Raw genomic sequence first — 20832 nt, 5'->3', positions numbered from 1 at the left:
CCCATTTAAGAATTATGGAGGCCACTGTGTTCTTGGGGACCTTCAATGCTGCAGAAATGTTTTGTAACAATTCCCCAGTTCTGTTCCTCGACACAATCCTGTCTCAGAGCTCTACAGACAATTCCCTCGACCTCTTGGCTTGGTTTTTGCTCTGACATGCACTTTCAACCTTCGCACCTTATATAGACAGGTATGTGCCTTTCCTAATCATGTCCAATCAATTGAATTTACGACTCTAATCAACTTGTAGAAACATCTCAAGGCTGATCAATGCAAACAGAATGCACCTGAGCTCAATTTCAAGTCTCATAGCAAAGGGTCTGAATATTTATGTAAATAAGGTATTTCTGTTTTTTATGTTTAATACATTTGCAAAAAAATTCTACAAACCTGTTTTCACTTTGTCAATATAGGGCATTTTAGAATAAAGCTGTAAAGTAACAAAATGTTGAAAAAGTCAAGGGGTCTGAAAGAGAGGGATGAAATGAGACATCTGAAAGACTGTAGGAGGAAACACACACATTGGATGAATGACAGGATAGGAGCGTCATGCTTCCAAAGTAGGGAAAGGTGATTCAAATATAAGAAAGCAGGGAGGTGTCATGCCCTGACCATAGTTATCTATGTTTTCTTTATGATTTTGGTCATGTCAGGGTGTGACGAGGGTGGGTATGCTTGTTTTTGTATTGTCTAGGGTTTTTGTATGTCTAGGGGTGTTTGTAAGTCTAGGCATATTGTAGGTCTATGGTGGCCTGAATTCGTTCCCAATCAGAGGCAGCTGTTTATCGTTGTCTCTGATTGGGGATCCTATTTAGGTTGCCATTTTCCTTTTTGGTTTCGTGGGTTCTTGTCTATGTGTAGTTGCCTGTGTCAGCACTCATTCTATATAGCTTCACGTTCATTTTTGTTACTTTGTTTAGTGGTTTTCTTCAATTAAAGAAGAATGTATTCATATCACACTGCGCCTTGGTCTCCTCAATTCAACGAACGTGACAGGAGGTCAAACTTTCAAGTTCAGGAGGTGTGAAGGATTACACGCACACACATACACACACACATGCATGCATAAACACACAAAAGCACACACACACAAACACACACACAAAATGTTTAAGATGTTTGAGTCAGCGAAGGTAAAAGTGTTGAAGTTGGAACTTGGTTGGCTAACTTGATTGCTAACCCTAACATAATCAAATAACTACCAGGTCAAGGTGTCAATCCTGAATGCCTTCCAAGGCTAACAGTGATAAAGTGAGCTCTTGTCATTATATTCTACAAATGCTTTGCTCTATGTGGATATCCACAGCCCCATAAATACAACAAAAAAACACTCCCTTGTCTCTCACTTTTACAATAGAACATATACTTACACAGCCAAACACATGCATGCATGAACACACACACACACACACACACACACAGATTTTGTATAACGGCTCTAGTTAAGCATGCATGTGTGTTCGCATTCAAGTGTGCGTGTGGTATATGGATCCTGGCACCGTGCTAGGTGCAAAGACGAGCTCATTGTTCAAACACGTATATCCTCGTTTCCATGTGCCACAGTGCCCCAACACCAGAGCTACAGAGCAGAGGAGAGAAAAACAGAACAGGAGGAGAGGGAGGGGTGGAGAGGCCTGCCATGCTGCACACGTTGGCACTCGCCAAATATCACGTACGTGCCTGTGCATGTTCGGAAAAGTACATATCGGGACATGCAAACGTAAAGGGCGAGATGGATCACGCTTGATTTGCACCAGTGAAAATGTTGAACTGTTTAGAATGGATCACACCAAGCCACACCACAGTCTTGCTCTGTCTTACTCATTCTTATCTAATTATCTAGTATGACAAAACTTTTATTTTTACTCTTCTAATTACGTTGATCACCAGTTTATAATAGCATTAAGGCACCTCGGGGGTTTGTGGTATATGGCCAATATACCACGGCTAAGGGCTGTATCCAGGCGCTCCGCATTGCATTTGGCCTAAGAACAACCCATAGCTATGATATATTGGTCATATGCCACACCCCCGCAGGTCTTACTGCTTAATCAAACAACTCTGAACCCTGCAAACAAACTAGAAACAAACCTGAACCTGGGAGAGAGACATGCACACTGGCATAAACAAATACACAACATCAGAAATGCTCATTGTGTCGAATTGCCCCTCAAACAGACTTTCCAGACGGACAGGCATTGAGAGCAGTCACATGAACACTCACAGTGGCAATCTCTGGCGTAATTTTCTCCAGCAATTTAGGGCTAGACCTGTTACCAGGACAACCATGCCCCTCCCCTCTGGCTTTGGAGGAGGTTTTTAAAAGGGGAGGAGAAAAGTGGGTGTGTGAAATACAACTCTTGCTCTACTACACATTGTAAAAAAAAAAAAAAAAAAAAGGGGAGGGGAGGGGACACCAAAACAACCAAGAGGAGAGAATCCCTCTTCCCTTCTCAGTCCTTCTCTGGAGCAACAACAACAACGTCAACTAACTGACAGAGACTCTTCACACCTCAGAACAAGTCGGTCCACATTATCCCTCCACTTCTAGCCCTCTAACTTACTTAAACCCTTCAAAAGAGGACATTTAACACCTCCACCCTGTGGCCATGGGAGAAGACTCATCGCACGCCGAGCGCAGCAGCAGCAACAGCAGCAGCATTTTGGTCAACCCCCAGCAGTACCAGGCACAGCAAGACAACATGGACCTCCTGGTGTCCAGCTTCAGCCCGAGCCCAGCTCCTTCGTCCCCCACCAACACCCTCTCCAGGCTGGGCTTGAAAACCCCTGGGAGCCACGGACCTGGAAGTCCCACCAGTCCCACGGCCAGGGACCAGGTGAGCGCCATCACAGTGGTGGCTCTACTCGACAAGCTGGTCAACATGCTGGAGGCAGTGCAGGAGAACCAGCAACGCATGGAGTTGCGTCAGGCCGACCTGGAGGGTGCCGTGCGGGGGGTCCAGGGTGACGTGACCCGCCTTTCCAAGAACCACACCAGCACATCCAACAGCGTGAACAAGCTGCTGGAGCGCTCGCACAAGGTCAACACCCACATGAAGGAGGTGCGGGAGCGGCTGGACAAGCAGGCGTCACAGGTGAAGCGGCTGGAGACCAACCATGGACACCTGCTCAAGAGGAACCACTTCAAAGTTCTCATCTTCCAGGTAGGGATGGAGTGGCGGATGGAGGGATGGGTTGGATGGATGAGCTTTTGTGTCAGGGGAATAAGGGAAAAGCAGATGTGAGGAATGTGTAAGGGTGCGTAATCTGTGTAGGGGTTGTGAAAAAAGAAGGGGGAAGAATGTTAAACGTGTTAAAAGTATCTGTTTGTTTGTGTGCATGTGTGTCAATTGTGTGAGCGGGAGAACAGAATGTCAAAAATGTTTGTGAGAATGTTGAAAGTATAGTTTGTTTGTGAAAAAAGAAGGGGGAAGAATGTTAAACGTGTTAAAGGTATTTGTTTGTTTGTGTGCATGTGTGTCAATTGTGTGAGCGGGAGAACAGAATGTCAAAAATGTTTGTGAGAATGTTGAAAGTATAGTTTGTTTGTGTGTGTGTGTGTGTGTGTGTGTGTGTGTGTGTGTGTGTGTGTGTGTGTGTGTGTGTGTGTGTGTGTGTGTGTGTGTGTGTGTGTGTGTGTGTGTGTGTGTGTGTGTGTGTGTGTGTGTGTGTGTGTGTGTATATCCGTGCATGCGTGAAAGCTAGTGTGCACATTGGGAGTTACTGCAAGGGTATGTAAGAGTGCAGCCTACTCTGTATGTTTGCGTTCTGTGCAGCTGCAATGGGCCTTGGCAGCTGTGTGAAAGTGTGTGAGAGGGAGAAGCAGGATCATCAAATCAAATGAATACAGCACATTTCAGACATGGAATGCAATGCAATGTGCTTCACAGGAAAAAAAAACATAAAACGCAATGAAAAAAGAAATGTTCATATTTACAACACAACAAACAACAGGATAAAAAACCAAAGAATAACAATAAAAACTGAATGACTAAAAAACACCTTAATAAGGAAAAGCAAAGCTAAAAAGGTGTGTTTTAAGATCTTTTAGAATAATGTGTACAGTTTCGGCCCCCCTCAGGTTCTCTAGTTCATGGTGGGAAAATGTAACTACAGTATAAAGGGAGTGGTGTTTTGAAGAACTCCATAGGATATGAGAGAGAGGGAGAGGGAGTGTGTGTGTGTGTGTGTGTGTGTGTGTGTGTGTGTGTGTGTGTGTGTGTGTGTGTGTGTGTGTGTGTGTGTGTGTGTGTGTGTGTGTGTGTGTGTGTGTGTGTGTGTGTGTGTGTGTGTGTGTGTGTGTGTGTGTGTGTGTGTGGTTCAAAGAGGGTAATACTCTAGATCTGTCTACAAGACCAAACACCCCCATTATGCATAATGATCTCAAATGTAGTTAAATTAGATTTATGCATTTACATTGAGTGACTTTATCTTGCTTGTCCTCCTCTGAAGTTAAAAAATATATTACTTGATAGACAAAATATATTTCTATGAGTAATTGTCTTAATAAAATAGACATTTCCCAATTTTCTGAGCATACAATATAGCTCAGTATTTATTTTATACAATCTTTTTAGTTCGTCATTATTACATTTATTTACATTTAAGTCATTTAGCAGACGCTCTTATCCAGAGCGACTTACAAATTGGTGCATTCACCTTATGATATCCAGTGGAACAACCACTTTACAATAGTGCATCTAACTCTTTTAAGGGGGGGGGGGGTTAGAAGGATTACTTTATCCTATCCTAGGTATTCCTTAAAGAGGTGGGGTTTCAGGTGTCTCCGGAAGGTGGTGATTGACTCCGCTGACCTGGCGTCGTGAGGGAGTTTGTTCCACCATTGGGGTGCCAGAGCAGCGAACAGTTTTGACTGGGCTGAGCTGGAACTGTACTTCCTCAGAGGTAGGGAGGCGAGCAGGCCAGAGGTGGATGAACGCAGTGCCCTTGTTTGGGTGTAGGGCCTGATCAGAGCCTGAAGGTACGGAGGTGCCGTTCCCCTCACAGCTCCGTAGGCAAGCACCATGGTCTTGTAACGGATGCGAGCTTCAACTGGAAGCCAGTGGAGAGAGCGGAGGAGCGGGGTGACGTGAGAGAACTTGGGAAAGTTGAACACCAGACGGGCTGCGGCGTTCTGGATGAGTTGTAGGGGTTTAATGGCACAGGCAGGGAGCCCAGCCAACAGCGAGTTGCAGTAATCCAGACGGGAGATGACAAGTGCCTGGATTAGGACCTGCGCCGCTTCCTGCGTGAGGCAGGGTCGTACTCTGCGAATGTTGTAGAGCATGAACCTACAGGAACGGGTCACCGCCTTGATGTTAGTTGAGAACGACAGGGTGATAACGATTATCAAGGGTGCCAATAATTTTGGGGGTGACCGTATACATAACATAACAATAATTGTATAATATAAACATATATGAACTAACTGTACTGTAAGTCACTTTGGATGCAAGTGTAATATGTGACTGTGATCCCTGCAGGAATTGAACCCACGACCCTAGCATGATTAGTGTCACGCCCTTACCAACTGAGCCAACGCATAAAAGGTGTGATCAGGTGATTTTAATACTATTTGCATAGTGTTTCCCAACCGTACTCTTTGCTCAGTCCTAGCTCCATTATACCAAATATACTGAATCATTGTGTGGCCAGTATATTCTCTAATGATTGGATAGGGCTCGATATGTGTTCAGTTAGGAAAAGGGTGAGCCATATTGACACAGGCTAAGTCCTAAAAGCTCCTAGGGACTGATATTATCTGGTTACCCAGGTACTGGATGGGTTGGATTGGTAATGGTTGCTATTGTACTATGTTCAATAGCAACAGGTGCAAATACTGCACATTGGCTCGAACGGCATGACTCTAGTCTAATGGTTGCACATTTATAGTTGATTATCCACAGGTATTTCCTATAGTTGTTCGTTCTGTGTATTTCTGTGTTTCTCTACAGTTATCCTCGCTCTTTGTCAATCTCTCTCTCTCTCTTTCTCTCCCCCTGGCTGTTCCTGAACCAATTAACCCCAAGCATGTGAGCAGCCTCGCCACAAACCACCTATCTTTATCATTTGAACGTGCAGCTATTCCTCCTTTCTCAGACACCATCAGAGGATGCCATTCTGTCACACACCTCTACAAAGTACACGCTATGAGTCACAAACAACGTGACTCACCGATAAGGCATTTCAATTCTTACTCCACGCCCCTGAGCTCTCTTTTGTCTCTTATTTGCTCCTGGCCTAGAAAATGTCTCTCCTCTGACTGACGGATTTCTCCACGTATTAATTGAGAACACACATTGCTCTGTACATGCCACCCGAGGTGGAAATGCCACCATGCCGCTCCAAAGGGCGCTCAGTAGATATCCACCGCTCTGGGCCAAAGGAGCACTGACCAGCGCTGCCATGGATAGGCTGACAGGTCCCTGCCGCTCGGCTGCTTTTCTCTACGTAACTGGCTTTAACGAGGCCGGGGGAAACTGTAGTCCTTAATTACTGTAATTTGGCCCATTGTTTGTTTGTGTTTGTGCTCCAGTGCTTTTCCTGTCTCCATATTCTCCTCTTCCCAGCCACAGAAGAGGAGTATTTCAATGGCATGTGCTAGTTTCTGTTTGTGACAAAGTAAGTTGTTGATTCCAGGGAGGTGAAAGGTCTTGGATTGGCAAGAGGGTAAACGTTCATTTATATTAAAATGGGAAACAGCGATAGTAACACAATCGTGGTATGCAACATACTTTGCTGGGCAGTTCATATTTGTGTGTGTGTGTTTGTGCATGAGTGTGCGTGCACGTGCATGCGTACATGCATGTGTGCAGGCATCTGTTGTGGGTGTGTGTGTGTTTGTGTTCATGTGTCCGTGTGTGTGCATGCATGTGTGCAAATTTCAAGATAAGTAGTAGGATTGGCAAGGTGGTATGGGAAGGGAAGTCCTCTGAGAGCTCATTAGTGTTTATGGGACATTTAATCATTGAGAGGCATGGAGTGACAACAACAGTGATGACCTTCTATCACACACATTATCAAAGCACATTTAAATCCAAATGTATCGAATGAAAACACACTTCATACCCAAACTAAACATGCTGCATCACTAAAACAATACACAGCCTCGTCTAAAGACGTTCTATAACACATTTGACTCATGCAATTTTGTATTACAGTGTATTCGTGCTGGAGAACGCATGGCTGATGTTGTGGGATCTTTGATCTTTCACATTGTATCTGTCATTGTGACGTGTACGCTGGGAGTCGGGAAGCAAGTTCAGGGAATCATTAATAAATAAATTCTGCTGAGGCACTGGAACCTGTCGAGCCGGCTGAGGCATGGGAGCCTGACGAGCCGGCTGAGGCATGGGAGCCTGACGAACTGGCTGAGGCATGGGAGCCTGCCGAGCCTACCGAGTCTTGTGAACCTGTCGAGCTAGCTGAGGCATGGAAGCCTGTCGAGCTAGCTGAGGCTTCCTCGGTAGACTCGGCAACGGACGCTTGACGGGCCAACCGGGTCTTGTAAACCTGATGTGCCGGCTGAGGCATGGAAGCCTGACAAGCCAGCTGAAGCATCCCCGGTTGCTCCGTTAGTGACACCCGGACCCGACGTCACCTACACTAACAAAAAAAAAAAAACACTCCCTGATGCTTCCCTTTGGGGAGGCGTTATTCTGTAACGTGTACGCTGGGAGTCGGGAAGCAAGTTCAGGGAAGCTTTAGTAAATAAATTAACATAGAACAAAACAAGAAACACACGTAGCGTACAGACATGAACACTGGAACGGAAACAATAACGCCTAGGGAAAGAACCAAAGGGAGTGACATATGTAGGGAAGGTAATCAGGCAGGTGATGGAGTTCAGGTCAGTCTGATGAGGTGCTGGTGTGCGTAACGATGGTGACAGGTGTGCATAATTGTAAGGGGTGCGTACTGGCGGCAGAGAAGTCAGACGCAGCAGAGCAAAAACTGTGTTTCCAACGGCGCAGTTTAATAATAAAAACCCACCGGAAAACAGAACAATCAATAAATGGGTACAGAACCCGACGCACACCAGACATAACGTGCACAAGCACTTACAATAAACAATACCGGACAAGGACATGGGGGGAACAGAGGGGTAAATACACAACATGTAATTGATGGAATTGAAACCAGGTGTGTGGGAAGACAAGACAAAACAAATGGAAAAGGAAAGGTGGATCGGCGATGGCTAGAAGACCGGTGACGTCGACCGCCGAACGGCGCTCGAACAAGGAGAGGGACCGACTTCGGAGGAAGTCGTGACAATAATAATGAGCACCCTGGTGACCTCGAGTGCCGGAGAGGGAGTATACGTGACAGTCATTAGTATTTTTAACTAACATACTGTACTTGAACCGTTGCATTCTATAAGTAAGAAGGAAACACTTTGGCATCATATATTTAAAAAAATCGGACCATGCAGCTCATCAAATTGAAGAGTTCAGTAGTCAGCTTCAATTAATTAATTCATTCAGTTTTATTTTGTTAGCTAACAGACTTTTTACTGCCATTGTCACAGAACTCATGACCAAAGGTCTCTAGGCTTGTCACCATTAGTGGCAGTGAGTGAGCACCTGTATTTGTCACGCCTGCTCCCGCTCTTCCTCTCTGGCGCTCGAGGTCGCCAGACTGCCTATCATTACGCACACCTGTCACCTTCGTTATGCGAACTTGCGCCTCAGTGGACCCACCTGAACTCCATCATTATTTGATTGCCTCCCCTTTATCTGTCTGTTTCCTCTGTTTCATCCCCGTGTCAGCATTGATGTCGTTACTTTGCCCCCTGTCCAGACGCTGTTCCTGTCCTCTTTCATGTCCGTAGTTTATTAAATGTTCTTACTGTACCTGCTTCCTCTCTCCACCGTTGATCTTCACAGTATTAGGGTTTATTTAACAAAGTTGTTTATACAGGATAAGGCAGGGCCAGTTAGCTGCCTTACACAGTTTTTTTTCTTCCATTTTTTACACCTGATTCAACTCATCATTCTTAAAGACCATGTTCCAAATCCTTAGAAATGCACCCTTCCCTCCTTGTTTTCTTTAAATAAACAGAACTCCGTAAGTGACTGGATAGGTACAAAGCCCATACCTTAATTTGAGCCAGTTTCACACAGCAAGAAAATATTATTATTAAAAAAATATATATATTGTTATGTGACTATAATTATTTATACATTTTGATAGGACATTTCCCTTTTCCCTTTCATAGGACATTTTTTGATACATTTTTCGTTAGCGCAAATCAAGTCTGACATTTTAAAGTAGAAATTACGAACTTTAGAAGCCTTTTAAAACCTTAAATACACTACAAGTGTAAGGTTCTGTAATTATTTTCTTAGTCAACCGTGTGTTCTGTTTCGTTGTGTTCTTGAACGTAGCCCTGTTTCTTTGTGTTCTTGAACGTCGCCCTGCCTTTCATTTTTGTTCTTTGTTTTCACCTGTGTTAGTTACTCACCTGGTCTCATCAGCTCCTTATTTAGTTCAGTTCATTCTGTTTGTGCCTTTGTGAGGTGTTGTTCGTTTTGACTCTACTAAGCCTTTTCCTAGCTCGTTTCTGAGAACTATTTATAGCCTTCAGTCCTAGTTTTGATTTACTTGCCTGTTTGCCCACCTGTGTATGACCATTGCCTTCCTGTGACCACAATGCCTGCCTTCCGTGAAGGCAAAATAAACACCTGCCGCGCTCTGCGTGTGAATCTACACCCTTTTCTCCCTGAGTATTCATTACAACAAGTTTGTATGTCTTGCTGTGCAGGAAAATTCTTGCAACAACAGGATGAGCAAATTAAGAAATGGCATCTGTAAAAGCAAGGTTACTACCCCATTACTCTACCAACCATTACCAATCCAACCAATCCAGATCTGTGATTAGTTGAAGGAAGGTACTGTGGAAAGGAAGGATGCATTTCTACAGTATTTGAACCATGCCCATCATTTGAACTCAAGAAAACCTGACTAGAAAGACATTTTCAAAACGTAGAACAAATCTCCAAATTGGTTACACTTGTAACACAGCAAGTCTCATTCAAAACAGTTTTATTGTGCATTAATTTTGTTTGAAAAAATCCTTCACCACACAACCATTTCTTCAAAATATAAATGTTTACTGTGAAACATCATGAGAACATTGATTTAATCACCAAAACGCAACATAATTATATATCTTCAATGTAGTTATTTTAACAACCAGTTAATCCAATAGCAAAAAATGCAAGATACGTGTCAAAATTGCCTTTTGAATATATGCTACAGTACTGTAAAGTATAGTACATTACACAGTTTTCACATTTTACAATACACTTGCACTACCCCATTCAAATTGACTGAGCATCAAATTTCATGTGAGATTTGGTATTTATTAGGATCCCCATCAGCCGCTGCAAAAGTATCAGCTACTCTTCCTGGGGTTCACATGAAACATGACATCATACATAGTGCAGGACATTATTAGTCAAGGACTGAAATACATCAATTTAAATCATCACACGTAGCCTACATGTATTGTTCAGATATAATTATAACATAGATGTACTGTAAACAAATTAAAGAAACAATGTTTAGCAGGCACTACTTTGCATTTTGGCCATAGGTTCTCATCAACTTTGCAGTAAATGTCCTCATTGTTCATCCACCTGCAATTTCACCAGATGTCGTCAAGGTGTGCCGCTAGCGGCACGTCCAGCCCAAAGAGGTGTAAAATCAAATCATAATAGTGATCATCTTAAAAGTACATTACAGTATATATATCATGCTTTATGTTTCTACTTTACATACATACATTTTCACTATGTACTATAGTTCTGAAAATCTGTAGTAGAAAAACCAGCTTAAAATCTATAGGTTTACCAAACGGTTTAGTGATTATCATTTAAGAGTAGTCAGATTAAGAAATAGTAAAATGTATTTTAACAAATGAGAAGACAATCATATCAAAATTAACGTGAACATTGCATTGCGAAAGGCAATTACTTTATATGAGCATGTATTGTAATGTGAAACATGTATTTCTAGATGAAACACTAACTTGGGTGTTGTACTTAGTCAACTGAAAATGTGCTTGAAGATTTGCAACAACTGCCTTTTTGATTATCTGTTTTGAGGTGTGTACTAAGAGTTGTGAACATTGTACCACACACTTTTGAAAATTGCAACAAGTGACTGAAAAAAAACTGTAACTAACTTGAGGCCTTGCCAATCAGTTACAGTCCCTATTACACTCTCATATCCTTCTAATATCCATGATCCACAAGGTTGATATAGTGTAGACGTGTGTTATTCAAAGTATGCATAGTCAACTCTACAGCGTCTATGTTATACAGCAAATCTATTTCCACAGGTCCAAGCACAAGACCAAAACTGTCCTGAGGGTATAGGCATGAATTGTGTGTGTGTGTGCGCGCGCATGCGTGCGTGCGTGCGTGGGTACGTGCCAAGACCTCAAAGGTGTTTTGTTTCAGTAGGCAGGGCTCACGTACAAATACCCTCTCCTTCCAATAATTTTGTTTTTGTCTCTCTCTCAAACAACAACGCCTTTTGTTTCCTTATCCCCCGATGTGCATGGATGAGTTTTGTTCAGTGACAGCTACCGCAACATGAATGTGGGCCTTGAATCCCAACACTCATCTGTCTTGTGTTCATAGGCACCAAACGGAAGAAAACAGACTGAAACAGGGAGGGACTATCACTCATTTTAATTTTCTGTTGCATAATCAAACATAAAAATAAAAAAATGTTGCGTGCCCTAGTCTATTGAACATGACCCTGTTTCTGTCATGACACCTAATATGTCTGTCCCTGTCTGTGGAGCCAGAAAGACCTGCAGACTTAAATGAACAAATATGTTTGTTTACCCTGTGGCTCCTCCCTTTGTCATCGTTCTCATTTTCCCTTTGTGGTTCATTCCTCTGTTAATCTCCCTCTTTTTGAACAGGCTACGGTGAGAGAGAAGTCCAAAAAAAAGAAAGAGGGAAAGAGAGAGAGAGAGAGAGGTGGAAAATAGAGAGTTAAAGAGAAAAAAAGACAACAGAGGTGGACAAAGTTAAAGAGCTGAAAAGAAAAGTTCAGGAATAGAAAAGGGGAAGGAGGTATGTGAAGGCAATTAGACAAAATGAAAACACAAGGAAAGGTTGACATGAAGTATTTACTGTTCATTTTTTTATTGTTTATTACAATTTAGTTTAATATCTATTTCATTTGCTTTGGCAATGTAAATATATGTTTCCCATGCCAATAAAGCCCCTTAAATTGAAATTGAAATTGAGAGAGAGAGCGAGAGGCTTCTTTAATGTATTTGTCTTGAGGAGTGTTAGTTATTTCTACCCTGAGTCCTGCTCTTTTGCCTTTCACCAATTCAGGTTTGACAACTATATGCGTCTCACTGTTTCAGTCTCCTAAGACATTGTGCATACTGCCAATGGCTGTCAATGATTCCTTGTGTGCATGGGTGGTTTGACAACCCCGGGTTACTTTGTTGCACTCAGGGATGTGCATAAATGACAAAATATAATTACAAAATACCATAAAGATCAATGTATCAAAATAAACTGTAGAATGCATGTATTTTGTAATGTATTTAATTAAAATGCATGTATTTTGCATTTTAAAATACAAAAATAAATGTGCAAGTAGCCAGCCCAAACAGCAAAAACATTCTCAGTAACAGTTACAGAAACATTTCACTTGCTATGTCTATGATATGTTGTTTATCTACCTTTGTTGAGCAAGTCACTCTGTCTGCTAACTGACAAAAATGTAAATGTATATTCTAAAATGAACTACAAAGCCCACTGGGTATTATCAGAGCCATGTATTTAGAGAAGTGGTCACCAACCTTTTCTGATTCAAGAGGCAACCCGAGATCTACCACTCAGATTTTTTTTTAACATAACTAAAAACGTCATAATGGCCGAGTTTGTACCTTTAGACACATGAAATGGTTCAAAATGGGATCACTTCCCCTACCCGTCGTGCAGTACAGCTGAATTGGGTGCAGTTAATGCCAATAGCGCGAGACTAATTAAAAATATAGGAACGCAGGTCTTTAGTGTTGGGTTTTTACAGAAATGTTTGGCGATTGACTAAGAATGCCTTGGAGATTGACCAGTCAATCACGATCGACAAAATGTGAATGTCTATAAAAATTTGTATTTTGAAAATACCAATTACAGCTCTCGAAAGTATCTTGTTACAAAATACATTGGACTGTAGTTCAGCACAGTTAATTACCAATTACAAAATACTCAGAAGTAATTTAAATAAATATTTCAAATACATGCAACAGAAATACTGCCCATCCCTGGTTGCGCTTTCAATTCTCTATTGAAACATTATCACCTAAGGGACAGTATAACGTAATGGAAACGAGCCCAAGCTATTGTAATATTCAATAAATACTTAACTTGGTCCAAAAGAAAGTATTATTTAAGTCCATTTGTATGCTGTGAGGGCTAGAATTCAACAGTTCAGTTAAGGTATCAAGATATAATTTTTTATTTTGCATTAATGGTAAAAGAAAAGAGTCCCTATAGACCCATAACTCCCAGAAGTGTGTGTGTCATGACTCTTACGCACACACACCGCGAGCGATTTGGTTATGTTCCACATGCAGGTGGTGACTTTTCTAAACTGAATCTAATTGGTGGAGAAGAGGTGACTGGGGGAGACCAGCGAGGAATCAAACCAAGCCATAGAGTTAGGAAAGAGAAAACAATTGTCATTTGTCAGTGGCCTCAATCCAGATGGGATTCATGTGAGTTATCTTGCTTCTCTTTGACATTTGAACAGTGGCACAGGCAGCCATTCATCCACACTCCCAGGACAAAGTCTCAAGGTCCAAAAGTTAGGGGCTGAGGAAAGCAAAAACAACAGCCCACTTTTACTGTTTTTTATTCCAACCAACTAGGGCTCGAGACAATTCTTGGAGTTCTCTGCTTCGATTTGACCTTTGACCTCGCGTAGACGTTTCCAAGTAAAAACCAAGTAAACAATGCAACAATCAAGAACTACTCTGACAATAAAAAAAGTGTATTATCTCCATAGCTGCTTATCGACACAATGGCCATGATATACGCCCACGCCATTGTCCTGAAACAATGCTAAGAACAGAACAAGTTCAATGTGCAAAAGGGCTAACAAGATTAGCATAGGCATCCCATAGCTTGGCATGTCAACAGGATGTTTTGATGCCACTCTACGCACCGGCATTGAGTTGGTTAGCACGTTAGCAGCTTGAGCTTGGAGTTGAATTGGGCATTGTATTTTTGTAATTGCATAAGCTCAGTCATGCCTTTTTTTTTTGTTGTCCCATTCGGTATGGGTGGGGAAGAGGCCCTGAAACTTGTTGTGCCATCCTGTGTGGTCACTTAACGGGTAGGCATGATGAGTCATTATGTTGTATTGACTTGAAATACGGTAAACTACGTAATGCTGACATGAGCGTGACATAACACCTAGGATGCTTCATATCAAGTCTATGACAGTTGTCTTCAGTAGACATGCTAATCTGTCTTTACCTCAGTTCATATTGGCTGTTCAATCAGAAAACCATCATGTGACGGGGTTGTTTTGCCAGTGTGTGTGTCTGTTTGTCTGTGTGTCTTTGTGTGTGTGTGTGCGCGCTTGCTTGCATGTACTGGTATGTGTGTGTTTCCCCTGTTCATTGTTTTGCCAGTGTGTGTGCCCATGTGTGTTAACCTGTTTCCCTTTTCCCCTGGTAATGTACTGTATGTTTTACTAAGGTAACAGCCAATCACATGGCTGATCTCTCCACACACCAAACGACAGAAACCCATTTCCTTCCTTCCTACGGCCCTGTTGACACGGGGGGAATAAATGTTACGTAACACTGGGGTGTACCCAGTGGAATCCCACAATGCTTTGCGGCAGGCTAATCAAAGCACATGCAGATTAAGTCAAATTTCCATGGAAAGAGGCTCAGGGAAGAGGCTCCAGGTTTGTTATTTTCCCAGGACAAGGGGACGTGATGACACTAATGTCGGGAGGGGGAGGAGGATGTGGCTGTGGAGATAAAGTGGAAATGAAGGGACTGAGATGGAGGAAGGGTGAAAAAGTGAAGAAAAAAAGAGAGTGACATAAATACAGAGAGACAGAGACAGTGAGAAGAGAAGAGAAACGCAGTGCGTTCGAAATGAGTTCGGTGACTTTTGGTTTGTGCCCAAGTTGTGTGTCGAGTTCATCCCTTGAGGGGATGCGTTAATACATTTGTTTGAATGTGCATCGAGCCTTCTTCCTCTCAATCCATTCAAGCCACACAATAACAGGGCAATCAACCAAGTATCTCTGAGGACTCAGACTTAGTTTGTCTTAGTTTCTCCGTTGTCTTCTTTCTCCTTCCTTTGAGCACCTCCCATGCCTCTCTCCTGAAAAAGTGGGTCTGTCTGTGTATGTGTGTGTGTGTATGTGTGTGTGTATATGTGCCACTGTGTGTTGGTAAGTAAGTGATGTGACGTGGTGCCCTCTCGTTGACGGAGTCCCCAGTTGGCACCTGACTCATTGTGCCAACCCACCTGTGCCAACCGCCGCCCCACAGGAATCAACCTGCTAGTAGATTTGTGGAGTGCACAGAAAATACACTTGTTCTCCATAGAGACCACATTAAGTCTATGTATGAGGCCCAAATGGCACCCTGTTCCCTATAGTGTTATATTCCCTATACACACCTGACTAAATATGGAATAGGGTGTCATTTGGCAGCCCCTCAAAAAGCATTCAGGATAGATAGACCCTCGTTTCACTGCTTGTTTTCATGTGGTTTGATGTTGTAGAGACAGGGCTTGGTTTTAAATGTAGGCTATGAAATCTGGGTAAGGGAAATGTTAAGCTAATGTATTACCCTAGAGATATGACAGTTAATACACCGGTAGGCTAGATGAGCTAGGTGGATAATGCAATCCCGAGAATACACACATGCATACATTTAACATTTACATTACATTTAAGTCATTTAGCAGACGCTCTTATCCAGAGCGACTTACAAATTGGTGCATTCACCTTATGATATCCAGTGGAACAACCACTCTACAACAGTGCATCTAACTCTTTTAAGGGGGGGGGGGATTAGAAGGATTACTTTATCCTATCCTAGGTATTCCTTAAAGAGGTGGGGTTTCAGGTGTCTCCGGAAGGTGGTGATTGACTCCGCTGACCTGGCGTCGTGAGGGAGTTTGTTCCACCATTGGGGTGCCAGAGCAGCGAACAGTTTTGACTGGGCTGAGCGGGAACTGTACTTCCTCAGAGGTAGGGAGGCGAGCAGGCCAGAGGTGGATGAACGCAGTGCCCTTGTTTGGGTGTAGGGCCTGATCAGAGCCTGAAGGTACGGAGGTGCCGTTCCCCTCACAGCTCCGTAGGCAAGCACCATGGTCTTGTAGCGGATGCGAGCTTCAACTGGAAGCCAGTGGAGAGAGCGGAGGAGCGGGGTGACGTGAGAGAACTTGGGAAAGTTGAACACCAGACGGGCTGCGGCGTTCTGGATGAGTTGTAGGGGTTTAATGGCACAGGCAGGGAGCCCAGCCAACAGCGAGTTGCAGTAATCCAGACGGGAGATGACAAGTGCCTGGATTAGGACCTGCGCCGCTTCCTGCGTGAGGCAGGGTCGTACTCTGCGAATGTTGTAGAGCATGAACCTACAGGAACGGGTCACCGCCTTGATGTTAGTTGAGAACGACAGGGTGTTGTCCAGGATCACGCCAAGGTTCTTAGCACTCTGGGAGGAGGACACAATGGAGTTGTCAACCGTGATGGCGAGATCATGGAACGGGCAGTCCTTCCCCGGGAGGAAGAGCAGCTCCGTCTTGCCGAGGTTCAGCTTGAGGTGGTGATCCGTCATCCACACTGATATGTCTGCCAGACATGCAGAGATGCGATTCACCACCTGGTTATCAGAGGGGGGAAAGGAGAAGATTAATTGTGTGTCGTCTGCATAGCAATGATAGGAGAGACCATGTGAGGATATGACAGAGCCAAGTGACTTGGTGTATAGCGAGAATAGGAGAGGGCCTAGAACAGAGCCCTGGGGGACACCAGTGGTGAGAGCACGTGGTGCGGAGACAGATTCTCGCCACGCCACCTGGTAGGAGCGACCTGTCAGGTAGGACGCAATCCAAGCGTGGGCCGCGCCGGAGATGCCCAGCTCGGAGAGGGTGGAGAGGAGGATCTGATGGTTCACAGTATCAAAGGCAGCCGATAGGTCTAGAAGGATGAGAGCAGAGGAGAAAGAGTTAGCTTTAGCAGTGCGGAGCGCCTCCGTGACACAGAGAAGAGCAGTCTCAGTTGAATGACTAGTCTTGAAACCTGACTGATTTGGATCAAGAAGGTCATTCTGAGAGAGATAGCAGGAGAGCTGGCCAAGGACGGCACGTTCAAGAGTTTTGGAGAGAAAAGAAAGAAGGGATACTGGTCTGTAGTTGTTGACATCGGAGGGATCGAGTGTAGGTTTTTTCAGAAGGGGTGCAACTCTCGCTCTCTTGAAGACGGAAGGGACGTAGCCAGCGGTCAAGGATGAGTTGATGAGCGAGGTGAGGTAAGGGAGAAGGTCTCCGGAAATGGTCTGGAGAAGAGAGGAGGGGATAGGGTCAAGCGGGCAGGTTGTTGGGCGGCCGGCCGTCACAAGACGCGAGATTTCATCTGGAGAGAGAGGGGAGAAAGAGGTCAAAGCACAGGGTAGGGCAGTGTGAGCAGAACCAGCGGTGTCGTTTGACTTAGCAAACGAGGATCGGATGTCTTCGACCTTCTTTTCAAAATGGTTGACGAAGTCATCAGCAGAGAGGGAGGAGGGGGGAGGAGGGGGAGGAGGATTCAGGAGGGAGGAGAAGGTGGCAAAGAGCTTCCTAGGGTTAGAGGCAGATGCTTGGAATTTAGAGTGGTAGAAATTGGCTTTAGCAGCAGAGACAGAAGAGGAGAATGTAGAGAGGAGGGAGTGAAAGGATGCCAGGTCCGCAGGGAGGCGAGTTTTCCTCCATTTCCGCTCGGCTGCCCGGAGCCCTGTTCTGTGAGCTCGCAATGAGTCGTCGAGCCACGGAGCAGGAGGGGAGGACCGAGCCGGCCTGGAGGATAGGGGACATAGAGAGTCAAAGGATGCAGAAAGGGAGGAGAGGAGGGTTGAGGAGGCAGAATCAGGAGATAGGTTGGAGAAGGTTTGAGCAGAGGGAAGAGATGATAGGATGGAAGAGGAGAGAGTAGCGGGGGAGAGAGAGCGAAGGTTGGGACGGCGCGATACCATCCGAGTAGGGGCAGTGTGGGAAGTGTTGGATGAGAGCGAGAGGGAAAAGGATACAAGGTAGTGGTCGGAGACTTGGAGGGGAGTTGCAATGAGATTAGTGGAAGAACAGCATCTAGTAAAGATGAGGTCAAGCGTATTGCCTGCCTTGTGAGTAGGGGGGGAAGGTGAGAGGGTGAGGTCAAAAGAGGAGAGGAGTGGAAAGAAGGAGGCAGAGAGGAATGAGTCAAAGGTAGACGTGGGGAGGTTAAAGTCACCCAGAACTGTGAGAGGTGAGCCATCCTCAGGAAAGGAACTTATCAGGGCGTCAAGCTCATTGATGAACTCTCCAAGGGAACCTGGAGGGCGATAAAGGCACACACCCACACACACACGCAGTAGAGGAAAGACAGTACTTTAAGTGTGCCTCTTGAATGACTTGAGATCCAAAATATTGTTGTTGTTGTTGTGTCACTGTATCAAACGGGGACATAGACGGAAGTGGCTTGTTGCTGCCAGACTCCTTGCTGATCTCATCAAGCCAGTGATGACACTATCGTGCCACACCCATACTTCTTCTAAAGAACATAAAGAGTCTGCAGGATTGGCTTACATTGCCCCCTTCGTCAACTCAGAGTAGCTGGTCTGTCTATCTCAGGGGACCTTTCTGAAGAGCTACAGTGTACTGGGTGTGCAGGATTTTTTATCCAGCTCTGCTCAAACAAAGTTGAGTTAATATAATCAGGTTTGTTGGATCAGGGTTGGAGCAAATACATGCACAATTGAACAATTAAGTTTAGATTAGTGAAGCAAAAGCATCTCAATGATCGTGTAGGCCGTCATTGTAAAGAAGAATTTGTTCTTAAATGACTTGCCTAATTAAAGAAAAGTTAAAGAAAAAAAAAAAGTAAATGACACACACACACAGACATTATTGTAGGCATCCTGAGTGGCGCAGCGGTCTAAGGCACTGCATCTCAGTGCAAGAGGCGTCACTACAGTCCCTGGTTTGAATCTAGGCCGTATCACTTCCGGCCATGATTGGGAGTCCCATAGGCCGGTGCACAATTGGCCGAGCGTCGTTCAGGTTTGGCCGGGGTAGGCCATCATTGCAAATAAGAATTTCTTCTTAACTGACTTGCCTAGTTAAAAAAAAGGTTAAATAAAAAAATATCCACTAATAAGTTGAGAGTCCCAGTTTAAACGTTCTAATTGCAATAGGTCCCAATGGATACTGGGTCATAGTGTGAGGTCCAATGATGTGTTTGAATACACGCACAGCCTCACAAATGGACACACACACTGCACAGGGAGGTCACATCAATAAATGGGTTCCTGTTATCATTTACATACCTTATGTCAATGCCTTACATCTGTTTGTACTGAAGGCTGTTAAAACAACAGCCAGTTATTCATAATTGAATTCCTTCTCAAGCATTACAGTCCCTCTCAAGCATGTAAATCTTGATGGGGCAAACTCCTCCATTTTTTTTTGTTGATGCATGCCATCAAAGCCACAACACAACACTAAAACATATATTAATTGCACTATAACGATGACAAACGGTGCCCAAAAACTGTTAGGGCCTACATAAATCTGTCCCAACAGCAGAGTTTTCTTTTCAGCACCATGGAGTGAATTCTTACCACTTCTACACCTGGCTATCAGTGAAGCCTTGTCTGGCAGCGAAACAGTTCATTCAGCCTCGTATACTGCCTTTTAAAAAACGTACTGTAGCTGATATGGCTGACTTGCTTATACAAATGTGGTTTCTACTGACAATTGAGATGTACAAACTATGGCAGAAGGGGACAACGAGCAGATTAGAGGCAATCCATCGTTTTGATTAAGACAATGAGCGAGCTAGGAAGGATGTATTAATATAATTATTTGTTCAGTACTTTTGAAATGTACAGCGACAGAATTCAGAACATGGGCCGTTCTTACAGTGTTCTCCCTGTACACCAAGTCAGAACCATAGGATAAATAAAGGGGGCATATAAGCAGACAAGGAAATCGCTTAGAAAATTCAATGAAGACATTTCTCTAAAACAGGCTATTGGCTACAGGTGCACCACCAAGTCAGAACAGTAGAATCAGTTAGGCGTGGGAAAGGGACCAAATTAGGCACATGGGATACTAACAGCTTACTACACAACATACACTTAGAATTACTTTCTTAGCTATAGTATGCATTTCTCCCTGGCATATTACATCATTATGCAGCAGCATACAAGCTATTTTTGGACTCACCTTGTACTGTGCTGACTTGAACAGCAAGGTGGCGTGGCAGTCCTTCGTGGGCAAATGTTGTCATCAAACTTTGTCATCAAGGTCTGGCATTCTCTGGTTTCATGGTATTTTCAAGACAACTGTGAACACTGAACAAAAACAAGGTTTAATCAGGACACCAGTGATCTTCATGTCGGTGCTCTAGAAGGTGGTCCGAGTTCCCGACTTGGAATTCCGAGTTGGATGACCGTTCAAAACGTATTTTCCCAGACGGAGCTCGTTTCTTTCCGTGTTCCCAGTCATCTTGAACTCTGTAATCTGAGATTTCCCAGTTCCAAGTTTCCAGTTGTTTTGAACACAGCAGAAGTCATGCTGGATT

At 44.0% G+C, this 20832-nt stretch overlaps 1 protein-coding gene across 1 annotated transcript in view; it reads left to right on the top strand.

Moving 5' to 3' along the window:
* Positions 1-2455: 2455 nt before the first annotated feature.
* Positions 2456-20832, top strand: part of LOC139547027 (caveolae-associated protein 2-like) — a 30851-nt gene continuing 12474 nt past the window's right edge. Inside the window, exon 1 of the mRNA XM_071356072.1 lies at positions 2456-3164. Coding sequence (XP_071212173.1) covers positions 2610-3164 — 555 coding nt within the window. The 5' untranslated portion in view covers positions 2456-2609. The remainder of the gene's footprint in view (positions 3165-20832) is intronic.

This window comes from Salvelinus alpinus, chromosome 20 (genome assembly GCF_045679555.1).
Source record: "Salvelinus alpinus chromosome 20, SLU_Salpinus.1, whole genome shotgun sequence".
Classification (NCBI taxonomy): domain Eukaryota; kingdom Metazoa; phylum Chordata; class Actinopteri; order Salmoniformes; family Salmonidae; genus Salvelinus; species Salvelinus alpinus.
The sequence above is the reverse complement of the archived record's forward strand: the minus strand, read 5'-3'. Positions and strand labels throughout refer to the sequence as shown.